This window comes from Myotis myotis, unplaced genomic scaffold, assembly GCF_014108235.1.
Source record: "Myotis myotis isolate mMyoMyo1 unplaced genomic scaffold, mMyoMyo1.p scaffold_m19_p_6, whole genome shotgun sequence".
Classification (NCBI taxonomy): Eukaryota; Metazoa; Chordata; class Mammalia; order Chiroptera; family Vespertilionidae; genus Myotis; species Myotis myotis.
The window spans coordinates 66,531,700-66,544,760 of NW_023416368.1; the positions used below are offsets into that span (position 1 = coordinate 66,531,700).

The 13,061-nt window shown below is 38.8% G+C and overlaps 1 protein-coding gene across 1 annotated transcript in view; it reads left to right on the plus strand.

The window, feature by feature from the left end:
• Nucleotides 1–302: 302 nt before the first annotated feature.
• ASIC5 (acid sensing ion channel subunit family member 5) overlaps nt 303–13,061 on the plus strand; it is a 28,276-nt gene continuing 15,517 nt past the window's right edge. The window contains exons 1-4 of the mRNA XM_036314883.1: nt 303–342; nt 2,676–2,982; nt 10,976–11,213; nt 12,832–12,957. Coding sequence (XP_036170776.1) covers nt 303–342; nt 2,676–2,982; nt 10,976–11,213; nt 12,832–12,957 — 711 coding nt within the window. The remainder of the gene's footprint in view (nt 343–2,675; nt 2,983–10,975; nt 11,214–12,831; nt 12,958–13,061) is intronic.

Genomic DNA, 13,061 nt, shown 5'->3' on the forward strand with positions numbered 1-13,061 from the left:
TTGTAAAGATTGTCTCCAATTATGGGTAAATTTGTTTCCAAATTCTTTTTGTTTGTTTGTTTGTTTCACTCTATGACAGCCTCTCATCAGTCCATAAATGCACATAGCTGCTTCTGCCAGTATTTTTTTGGTTTGCAAATTATATGCTTTCTGAGGCAAAACATAGCAACACAAACATTTAAATTGCCCCCACGGTTTTTACAACCTCAACTGCTGTATTTAATATAAAGGCCACAAAAGGAACATGGTTATTAATGAAAACTGGATATACTCCCTAGGACTCCTGCTTACTGAAATGACAAATGGAGCAGACGGAGAAAACAAAAGTCTATGCTGAGAAAGGTGGGTAAAGAGTAAATTGTGAGAAAAGTTGTAATTCTCATTTTTAAGGCTAGAAATTAGCAAAGAGAAAGGGGCATTTTTTTTTTTCATTTGGTAAATGTGCTTTCCAATATTTACCTCAATATAATACAAGCAATACAGTTTGGGTTATTTAGGGATACTTTGAATGAGGAAGTCAAAAATAGTTGTAAAATATTGTATACTAGAATGAATCTTTATTGTTGTTTTATTTTGTTGTTTTTTGTTGTTTTGTTTTCTCTGCTTATCAAGTGTCTACCAGTTTTATTTTTAAAATACAGAAAAAAAATTTCATTTGATGATCCTCCAAATGTTTCCATAAGATCAGTATTCATGGCACGGGCCATTTGCCATAATTACAGAGTGTACGTTTCAGTCAGGAAAGTAGGCTGGTTCCTGCTTTGTAGGCTGATGGGCCGTTTACTAAACCAATTCTGATCTTCCTCACAGTGACACATCATCTTGTTTCTTCACTCTTCATCTCAAATAATACTTTTAAAAGGTCATTTGAAACCCTAGCAAAAAACAGAATACTCCAGTACAGCCAAAGCAAGTGTCCAATAGTAGATCTATAGTAAGTGTGCTAATTTTTGACAGATAAAGTTGAAATATATTTTTAGGGTAATGCTTGCACCCAGCAATACTTAGCTTGGCCAGTTACTGGTTCCTAGATTAATCTTTCCTTTTAACAGCTTTGGTCCCTGTGGTAGGAAGACTACTGTCAGATGCCCGGAGATAGTTGTACTTCTATCAGAGTTGACTCTTCATATGTGTTTGTAACTGGTGGCTGAATAATACACCAAAGGGCATTACTCAATTTATTCTGCTAATGCATAATAAGAATAATAGTTTTTCTCATATGTCTGATTTTTCCTTGGGACTGTGACAATTAATATATACATATATAACCTAATTTGATATTAACAACAGTAAGTGAGGCTACTCTAAGTTTTAGTTAAAATTCAAGCTGGTCAGTGTATAGTCTCTGTAAAATAATCATAATATAATTTTTAATTTTGTCCTAACATTTTGCAATCAATTTGAGTCCCTTATAAAATGTTCAGGTGTGTATTATCATATATTCATGACTTAAGCTTAAGTAATTGATTGGAGACTTATGAAGTATTATGTAATAATTTAATTTTAACACCTAAAACCTTTAGAAGTATATTAATGCTGATTAGTTTACAAAAAAATACTTCCTCAATTAAAGCAAAACATATGACAGTTAATTTGACCTAATTATAAGCATTTATGACCATTAAGAAGTCCTTTCTGAAATGAAAATGTTATCATTTACCACCTCACCACTAAATTTACAGAAGAACAAAAATAGCTAACATTAGCATGGTCCAGGTCATTTGCCAAGTTGTTCTTATTTAATACTCACAACAAGCTCAGGTGGCAGAGACTATTGCTCCCATGTGACAGCCCAGGATCAAAGTATCAGAAAGATTACGAAATTTGGCTAAAGTCGCACAGATGGAAAGATGTGCGATCTGGCTCAGAAACCAGATCTGTCCATTCCAAAGGCCATCTCATCCTCTGAATTACACGAAAACTTTCTCTCAGCAAAAGAATCCTCTACATCTTTTACAGAAAGTTAAAAACAAATTAAACCAAAGGGGAATTTTGAATATGTTATATGTTACCATAAATATTTTAGGGCTACCTTTACTGGGTCCTTAGCAATCAGTATCAATAAACATGATTTGATTATTGATAATCTTAAAAATATGAATTCACTTTCTAAAGAGGTAGAAAATATATTACTTAACTAACAATGCAACATTATACATTTTAACTAAGTAGCCAACTGAAGTAAAGTAGTTACGTATCAGAGCACATGAGCCTACAATACCCCAGCATAGTCACGCTTACGACGCGCAGAAGAATCAGCCTGATTTTGTTTGTGGCATCTAAGAGATTTTGTGATTCTTCAGAGAAGAATTTTAAAAATTAGTGATACGCTGTTAAAGATTATGTGTTGTAAGCAACCTATTCAAAGTGAGTTTATTTTGAAATTGCAAGCAACCACATACAAATACGATGGCACTTGCACATTTGCCTTCACAGGAAGCATTCTAGGAATTGCTTTAGCGTATTCTCCTTACACCCATGTAGCCGATACTGCTACTTCTTGATTTCTGAATAGACCATGCAATTCAAGAAGAAACTGTATGTATCACACATCATAAGAGTAACCTGTTTACATTTATGTAAGTTGTATTTTTTACAGATAACATCAAGGTTTCCTAACTCATTCCTTTGTTGTTGTTGTTATTATTTAATTATTGCATGGGAAAAAGCTTCAGGACTCTTGGGAAAGATAAAGCTCTGGCTTTCAAAGAAACCACTGCCCTCTCCCACTGACCGAAAGAAGTTTGACCATGACTTTGCCATCTCCACTTCCTTTCATGGGCTACATAATATTGTTCGGAACCGGAGCAAAATCCGCAAGGTGATCTGGCTGGTGGTGGTCTTGGGCTCCGTCTCACTGGTGGTATGGCAGATCTACAGTCGCTTGGTCAACTACTTCACATGGCCGACCACAACGTCTGTAGAGGTTCAGTATGTGGAAAAGATAGAGTTCCCAGCTGTGACGTTTTGTAATTTGAACAGGTAACAATTATTCTCTTAATAAGTTTCTATAACTTTGGTAGCATAACCTTTCTTGGATGACTGAAATCGAGTTTTATCATGCATTATTTAACACATGGAAAGCAATCTAAGTTCTTCAGTTGTACTTATACACACTCATTTAGGGAGCAAACAAGCTTATTGATTTCTTCTTTCACTTCTTTTTCTTTTTTTCTTTCTACCTTCAGTAATGATTTGTTAGGCATTGCACCAAACCCTGTCATAAAATGGGTGTAAAAGTCTTGATCCTGGCACTTTCAAAGAAAGAAAGTTCTACCCCAGGCATATTGGACTGTGATACTCAATCACCCACACCCCAGCTGCTCCTAGGGTGGAGGTTCCACATTGAGACAAGGTCAGGAGACTAGAAACCACTGCCTGCCCAGAACCTTGCTTGTAAAGACTTTGCCGATGGGAGAGGCAGGCGCTAAGAACAAGAACTCTGACACTCTCCCCAAGGGGGCTTTCCGTATAATTATAACAAATTTGTGCACTCGGGCAGGAGGGGGGGGTCCCTCAGCCCGGCCTGTGCCCTCTCGCAGTCTGGGACCCCTCGGGAGATAACGACCTGCTGGCTTAGGCCTGCCCCTGGGTGGCAGAGGGCAGGCCCAATCCCTAGGTGCAGCCCCTGGTCGGGCTCAGAGCAGGGCCAATTGGGGATTTGGGTTGCTGCCCCCTGTCATGCACAGAGCAGGGCGGATCAGGGGGTTGGAGCGCCTCCCTCTATTACCCACAGAGCAGGGCCGATCAGGGGATTGGGGCACCACCACTGTCACACTCAGGGCAGGGCCAATGGGGAGGTTATGGCTCTACCCTGTCACAAACAGAGCAGGGCCCATGGGGGGGGGGGGGGTTGGGGCGCCGCACCCAGTCACACACAGAGCCACAGGGCAATCAGGGGGTTGGGGAGCTCCTCCCTATCAGGCACAGAGCAGGGCTGATCAGGAGGTTGGGGCGCCTTCCCCTGTCATGAACAGAGCAGGGCAGATAGGGAGGTTGTGGCCCCGCCCCCTGTCACACACAGAGCCACAAGGCGATCAGGTGGTTTGGGCACTGACCCCTGTCACACTGATCCCGGTGCCGGGAGGCCTCTCAGCTCCGCTGATCCTGGTTCTGGGAGGCCTCACGGCTCCACTGATCCAGGTGCTGGGAGGCATATTACCCTTTACTATATAGGATAGAGGCCTGGTGCATGGGTGGGGGCCGGCTGGTTTGCCCTGAAGGGTGTCCTGGATCAGGGTGGGGGTCCCCACTGGGGTGCCTGGCCAGCCTGGGTGAGGGGATGATGGCTGTTTGCAGCTGGTCACACACCCTTCAGGGTGGGGGTCCCCACTGGGGTGCCTGGCCAGTCTGGGTGAGGGGCTGAGGGCTATTTTCAGGCTGGGGGTGACTGAAGCTCCCAACTGCTCCTTTTTTTCTTTTTCTTTTTTTATTCTGGGCCAGCTTTAGCTCTGGCTCCAGCTCTGAGGCCTCTGCTGCTGAAAGCAGGTATATGGTTTGTTTGGGTTCTATAATCAAAACACTGTATCAACTCCAGCTCTGAGATCACAGCAGGCTGAAAGCAGGTTTCTGGGGGTTTGTTTAGCTTCTATATTTGTAACAATGTTTCAAACTGCAAGCTCAGAGGCCGGCAAGGCAGGCGGAAAATGGCAAGGCAGGCGGGGAATGTTGGTTTTCTCCATCACTGAAGCAAGCAAGCCTCATGTTAGTTTCAAGCTGCCTGGCTGCCGGCCAACATCTTGGCTGGCAGTTAATTTGCATATCGCCCTGATTAGCCAATGGGAAGGGTAGTGGTCGTACGCTAATTACCATGTTTCTCTTTTATTAGATAGGATTATAACTGCAAGATCTCACCTAAACCAGCAAGTTAGACATCCCCTGAGGGGTCCCGGATTGTGAGAAGGTGCAGACCAGGCTGAGGGACCACCCCCCTCTTCCTGTGCAGAAATTTTGTGCACCAGGCTTCTAGTTTTAAATATAAAAACACATGCAAAATGGGAGTACAGAAGGAGAAGCGAGTGAAGAGAGTAGAAAAATATTTTTAAGGCATCAAGTCCCAAACTTTCTCCCAAAGTTTGCAGAAAAGCTTTAATCTACACATCCAAAAAGTTCAATGAACTTCCATACAATGAATACAAAGAGATTAGCAGTCAGGAACATCATTGTGAAAATACTGAAATTCAGAAAGTCAAAATAGATTCAATATTCTAGACACTCTAATTGTGGAATAGGTAAGTTCTTAATTATGAAGCAGGAATTTTAGGGGGACTATAGTCAGGCTTAGGGATTTTTTAGAATTGGGGTCCATGGAAAAAACAAGGGGCTGCAGACTGGGAGAAGGTACATTTCCATAACACAAGGAAGCCAGGTGCAGTTACATTTCCATAAGACAAGGAAGCAGCAACAGTATATTTCCATAGGACAAGGAAGCAGCAACAGTATATTTCCATAGGACAAAGGAACTGGAAGTAGCCACGAAAGATCTATATTTGCAAATAAACAGAAGGAAGCTCTTCATTCGATGGAAAAGAAGAAAGCCCAGAGGAATGGAAGGACTATGAGGGAGGAGGGCTCAGGAATCACTATAGTAACCAATTCGAAGGGGAATATTGACCAATCAGAGGGGATATCAGGACACAGGAACTGTAGCCTTTATAAACCATGGGGGGGAGGGGAGGACTCAGTGGGACCCTTTCCCCCTCCCTACTTGGGAGTCCATTCTGTGGAACTCTTCCCTCTCCCCACGTGGGAGTCTGTACTTGTTCTTCAATAAATCTCCACCTTTGCTATACCTCTTTCTTCCTGTGGATTCATTTTTCGATTCTGGCAGACAAAAAATCCGATTCCAGTCCAAAAATTTGGTATCAATTATAAGAGACTTATTCTTCCTTAGATGACAAAGAACTAAGACATCATCAGTACCATAGGAATAAGAGACATCCTCAACTCCCAAAGGTTAATTTGACAGATAGACTCTTCGGAGACTCATTCATGAGGATTTTATACAACATTGTTTGGCAAATTATTAACAGATCAGGTAAAGAATTCAAGCTGCCTACTGTCTGGTTCTCAAAGCAAATGATCTTCAAACTTTTTAGCTCATGTGTCATATAAAGGATCTTTGAAAAACTATAATTTGATGTGCATATTTGAAATTGATTTTTTAACCACTAGCTTAAATGTTTATGTCTTAAGTTTAGGATATCAAAAATATTATAAACTTTGTTATATAAAATAGGATAAGGATTAACTGTAATGTGAATAAATACAGGGTGGCCCTCTAAAAATGTATACACACTTTAACAGCTGATAGTTCAATTGATGTTTCTTTACAGATTTAACTCATTTGAATTAATAATTATTCAAAGTGTGTATACATTTTTTGGGGGGACACCCTGAATTTCATGAGTCCATAAAACTTTAACTACTTTATTAAATAAAGTACATTGATATGAATTATGTATATTTTTATCTAGACTTTGATTAAATATCACAATAATCTGGAAGATTCACAAAATAACCAAATTATATTTACAATAACAAATTTTATTGTACTACTTCTCTTTTTTTCAATTTACAGGCTCTCAATAAAGGCCCAAATACCCAGTGTTTGACATTAAGTTTTACCCGAATCAGAAATATGTGCATGACAAGCTTAGAAAAAATTGAAGGAGCCTTAGAATTAAGTCTAAGAACCAATCAAGGTTCCCCTGAAGTAAGCTACAATTTATTTATGCCTCTGTTAAGAGCCCTAAGATTGTTAAGTACCAGTAGGCATTATACGCTAAGATTTGTGATAGGTGAAGGGTAAAACCTCTTTCATCAATGATAGGATAAATATTGTGAATGCAGGCTCTTTTTTAAGAGTAGAGGATCTAGAAATTTATTCATGAGTACCCTTGAGCACATGCCCATCCCAATTTGAAGACCATTCCTCTAAGCTGCATTGCATTCAATTCACATGAGAAAAAATAAGGTTTAATTAACATTGCAATTTCTTTAAAGTTACCATCTAGAACAGAGGTCCTCAAACTTTTTAAACAGGGGGCCAGTTCACTGTCCCTCAGACATTCCACACATGCGCACTGCGGGCCGGGACAAGCCGGCTGCTAAGCAGGACAGGCAGCGGCAGCAAAAACGCCTGGCGGGCCGGATAAATGTTTTCGGAGGGCCGCATGTGGCCTGCGGGCCGTAGTTTGAGGACCCTTATCTAGAAACTGGAAAAGATCTGTTGACCGACCCCTAATCAAACACTTGTGCTGATATACCTTGACCATAGGACTATATCCACGAGGCGAGGGAACTTTGCCAAGAGACTTCTGAATATTTGCCATGGGACCAGGGACCTATCCAGCGTACATTAAGCTCAGAGTGGATCGTTTTTAATACGACTACTCTATACGACAAAATCATTTCCAGTAACAATCATGAAAATAAACAAGTGATAATAATGAACTACTTGTTTTAATGCCAATAAAATGTTAAAATTAATAAACGTAATACAAAAATGCCAATTCAAAATAAAACTGAAAGAAAAGAAAAATTTAGCACTTGGAGTGATTTTCAAATGTCTCTGTGTTGACCATAAAATGTGTCATACATTTCCATTATATTTGCTAAAAATAACTGCTAAAACTAGTTTTCTTTTATAAATATAAGAGAACATGCTTAGATGTAGTAAATAGTGAAGTTACTTTGTCCATTGTTTTTAAACAAGTAACTCAAAAGATTAAAAAAACACACACAAATAAACAAGTAACTCAAGTTCTGTTTCTTCATCTTTACAATAATAACTGTACTTCTTTATTCCAAATCTCGGTTTAAATGCAAAAAATTGTGTTAAAGCATTTTACATAAAAACCAAAATCATGACTTTCATACAAATATGAAATGAATGCATGTCAAAGATTTTATTAATTAGAGAACTCTAATGTGTTAAAATTAATTAATAGGAGAGCTCAAAAAGAAGACATTCTTGTACATTTTTCATCTTCACAAAATGATTTATAAAATATTAACTTCCTGCTAATACATGGTAGATTTAGATTTGTTTTAGGGAGGCTCAATGAAGGACTGAATTAGGCATCAACTTGGACACCAGATAAAACATTCATTTGGGTCACATAATTTGGGGAAGTGTAGTTAGAGATATTAATATACATAAGAAGGACTTCTTTAGTAATTGGTTGTCAGTTTAAATTGTTCAAACAAACCAATGTACTTTTATTATTATTTCTATTACTAGTTTCTTACCAGTATGTTAAATACAAGAGTCAGGTAAACTATAACTAAGCAAGATTTTTAAAAGAATATTTTTGAAAGAATTTTGAAGTTTGAAATGAAGTTGAAAATAAATTCAGCAACAGATTTTGGTCTTATGCTGAAGAATATGCCTTACGAAGCTTTTTACTTCTTTTGTTCCAAATATTGTTAGATTTTATTCATTAAGGTTGATCCATCTACCTAAATTACCCTCATGATCCTAACTATTAATATTTTTAAATGCACCCCCCTCCCCTTGAACCTTTTAATCTATTGTAGTCATACCTCCTACATGTGTGGAAATTCCTTCATTTCTCTGCATAATCATCCTAAAAAGCATCCAGAGAACATTGTGTGAGGCAGTATTGACTCAGCCTGTGTGGGACTCCAAAGTCACAGAACTTTGGAGCAGATCCTGTGAGTCATTCAAAGTTAGAAAGCTGAAGCAAATTAAAGGCCCATTACTCAATTTAGGGCTCACACTGTTCTTCAACCCCAAATCTGTTGCTAATGTAAACTTAATGCCTCAAAAGGTCAGCAGAAACACTTCTGAAATGAAAAGCAAGGTTGCCAGATATACTGTAGTTAGTTAGACTATCCCTAAGATGGAGGCTTGAGAGCGTCGCTAAAGAAAGGCAGTTAGCCAGGCTGCCATGCTCAATGGTTGAGCATCGACCTATGAACCAGGAGGTCAAGGTTTGATTCCCGGTCGGGCACATGCCCAGATTGCAGGCTTGACCCCCAGTGTGGGGCCTAAAGGAGGCAGTCGATCAATGATTCTTTCTCACTCTCCCTCTTTCCCTTCCTCCCTGAAATCAATAAAAACGTATTTCAAAAAAAAGACAAAGTCAGAAGAGGATAGGTATAAGGTTTTAGAATCTGAGCTGCTGGGTTTTTTGTTTTGAGGTTTGTAAAATAAATATGTGAGGGTTTTTTAAAATTGATCCGAGAGAGACAAAGGGAGAGGGGAAAAGAAACATCGATGTGAGAGCAAAACACCAATTGTCTGTCTCCTGCACACCCTCTACTGGGGATAGAGCCCCAAATCCCGGGTATGTGCCCTGCCCGGGAGTCAAACTCGCGGCCTTGCAATGCATGGGCTGAGGCACAACCAACTGAGCCACACTGGCCAAGGCTTAGGCTTCTGGTTTTAAGACAGTCCTTGCAAAACTCAAAGCTGGTTAAGTAAGGTGTTATATTAGAGACTGCTCATGAAAGCAGTTTCTTATCTCTAAAAGACTGTATGATATTTGTCTGAGATTTTTTTCCCCAATTTTTGTTTTGTGTATGCCCTACTTTAACTGAGACAGGGTTTAATGTGGCTTGTATAAGAGAGAAAAGAAATGCATAAAAATAACATAAAGGGAAGTGAAAATAAAATATAAAACCTGGGACATAAAGAGAGCCCAGGAGTGAGGTTATATGCAAGCCACACGGCCCCTTACACTTATCAAGAGTGGATCACACATTTCATTCCATGTTTTCTAGGAGTCAATTTAAAGAAAGTTGGTTCAGTTTCAAGATTTATTGTATCGAAATATTAATCATATTTGAAAAGCATGTAAGGTATGCAAATAAAGAACAGTACATAATGCAAGGCAGAAATTGCTCAACAACATAAGAGACTTGCAAATTACTTAGAGTAGTAAGATCAAATATGTTACTTCTGCTTTGATTGCCAGGAAAACACTTTGACAATAATGAAGCATTTATATAATGAATATTTACCTAGCACTCACTACATTTCAGGCATTCTTCTCAATAGTTTAGGAAAGATAATTCAATCATAGAAATAACATTCTGAGATAGGTGATAATAACATACACCAACTTTAGAAGTGAGAAAACAGTCACAGTGAGATGGAATTTGCTAAGTCATACTAGTAAGTGGCTCTAACAACCAGGATCCATGACAGAAACAGAACCAGCTTGAGTGACATAAAATAAGGGTTTTACTATAGGGATTGAGCCCCCACTGAATCACAGGGGCTGGGCCTGAAGTCAGCAAGGTCAGCAGCCAGAAAGACAGATAGATATGAAGTAAAGGGCATGAACAGAAGCTGGAGATGTGTGTCTCTCTTTTTCACTACCACCCATCTTCAAGGTGACCTGCAGGATAAGTTGGCACATTTTCTAGATTGTCCTCTCACTGACCCAGGATCTGAAGAAACTGAAAGAGGAGATTGGGCAGGAGTTGGAGGAAGGGTCCTCCTGGCTACTGTCCCATGCCACAAGTGGAGTCAGACCATGAACCCAGTGAGAGTGAGGAACCGTAACTTCTGCCCAACAATGAGCTTCAGGTTGTAACCAGATACACAGAAGGAAGGGTATGTTGCAGTTTCAACATAGCCATGCAAACACAGTACAAAGCCACCACAATGGCAAAGGAGATCTGGCTCCAAAGTCTATATTTCTATCAGCTCCCCATTTCTACCTCTCCCTTTATGTTGAGTCTTGAGGATCCATCAGGGTGTATCCATATCAAGGTCTGGAAGGTATTCTAGGTAAATGAAACTGTATGTACAAACACAAGGTAAATTACAGGATGTGATAAAGACCTCTTAGGAGTCTAATTTTGCTTGAATGTATCATGAATGAGGGGAAATGTAGGAGAGAAGCAGGAGAATCTGGTATGATCTAGATGTGTGGGCTCTGTCCTCTAGATAAAAACAAGTTTTCATTATTCTAAATAATACCTGTATTCCTACTGATAGGTTCCAAACTGAAGCTGTAGCCAAATTTGGTGTTATTTTTTTCTTATGGAATATTGTATCCAAAGTCCTCCATCTCCAGGAAATCCGTGCCAATTCTACTGGTTTTAAAGAGGCTATTGATTTTCTTGCAAGTCAACAAAACTTCAGCATTGCAGAGTTTGTCAGGAAAAATGGCTTTTATCTCAACAACAGCACTTTGTTGAAATGTGACTTTTTTGGAAAGCCATGTGGCTCACAGGTAATGATTTGTTTCTTTGAATATCATCAATATAATAAGCTACTTTACCGGACTGTTTCACATTGAGATAAAGTTTATTCCCATGGACAATCTAAATTTGCTTAACGATTATGTTTCCTTAGCTCAGCCTTATGATGTCAGAGGGTAGAGTTATGTAAGAGACATATTTCCTTTTTTAAGTAATTAGATAAGAAAAGGTAGAGAACATAAATCTTTGGCTGCCTTTGTTGCAGGATAATAGTCCTTCCAAAAGAAACACAAATTTAACATAAGGTGGTATTTTAATTTCCCCATTCATCAGTGAACAATATGTTCCAATGTAGCATTTTTATTACCATTAAGCAAGAATATACTGTTTTTATGCATGTGGTATTATATCAGAGGTTATAGAAAATGAGATGGGCCCAGTATTTGACCATAAAAATTATTTATATTTCTCTAATTACTCATAACATCTTGTTTTTATTTTCTTACATTTAAGATAAAATTGTTGACATATCTGGAATCTGCAAGCAAAGTATATAGGGAATTTGACCCCTTAGTTCCTGTATCAGTCATTCTGTAGTATGTGTTCCTAGATGATTGACAAATTCATGATCCTAAGACACAATTTCTTATCTTTTTGGTAGCCTTCCTTCGCCCACAGTAAACAGAAAGAAGTGCCTGAGAGACATCTGACAGAGATGAAGCCCTGCTCTAAACTCTTAATTTAGAGTAGAAGCTCTTCCATATTGCTTTTTATTTACAGACATATTTAAAAGTATCACCAAGGAATTTTGTAGTAGACATTTTCAGGTACAAATTACAGGAACCCAACTCTGATAAGCTTAAGAGTAAAAAGAATGAATTGAGTTAAGTAGGAGCTCAGCCAAAGGACTCTGAGACTATCATTAATATGCTGTTTCAATTTCCATCTCATGACTCCAGTTGGCTTCTTTCTACAGAAGTCCTCCTCACACAGAGCCAAGAAGGCTGCTGACAACTCTAGCACCATATTAAAATAGTTGCCTATGCTGCCCACTCCTGTATCCACTTACAAATCCCATGGGAGATTCTAATTAGCTATACTTAGGACACATGTCAATTATTGAAACAATCTCTGATACAAAACAATCTCTGATACAAGTATTAAGATTGGCCCTGCTTGTATCACATGCATTCTCCATAGTGGAGGTGGTTGGAGGAGGAGGATCAAAGGAGCCAAGCTGATGGCTGGCCCACTAGGACCCTGCACGGTAGCGGGGGGAGGAGGGAAGGGTGGCTGTATAAAAAGGATGCTGAGGGAGTTCTCCATAAGAAAAATATATGTTTCCATGAATCCTTAGCAAATATAAAACAAATGACTTTTAAATGTTTTTTAAACTATGCTAAATTGCATATGAAAATGTCTCAATGAGTCACATACACATTGACTAGTACGTATCCAAAAAAATGAAAACTCTCATTGAATATAAATAATTAGACTATCTATTCTTCTTGATATTTCTGTATGCTCATTCAGACACCTGTGATGTAAGAAAAAAACAAAACTTTATAGCAATTTGAAGTTTAGAAATGACCAACATACCTTTATTTGACCAGCTGATTTTGTTTTATTTGGTTCATTTTCATATTGGAGGATTTCGCACATGTCTTCACTGAATACGGAAATTGTTTTACTTTCAATCATGGCGAAAATATCGAAGCAAGGGAAAAAGTGAGTGTCTCTGGAAGAGGGTTAAGCTTGCTCTTCAATGTCAATCAGGTATTGCATTTTTTTAACCCGAGCCAGAGCTTAAGACTAATAATAATAAGCATGGGTTTTTTAAAGATTTGATCAAAATATTTCACCCTGTCAAACTGTTCCTA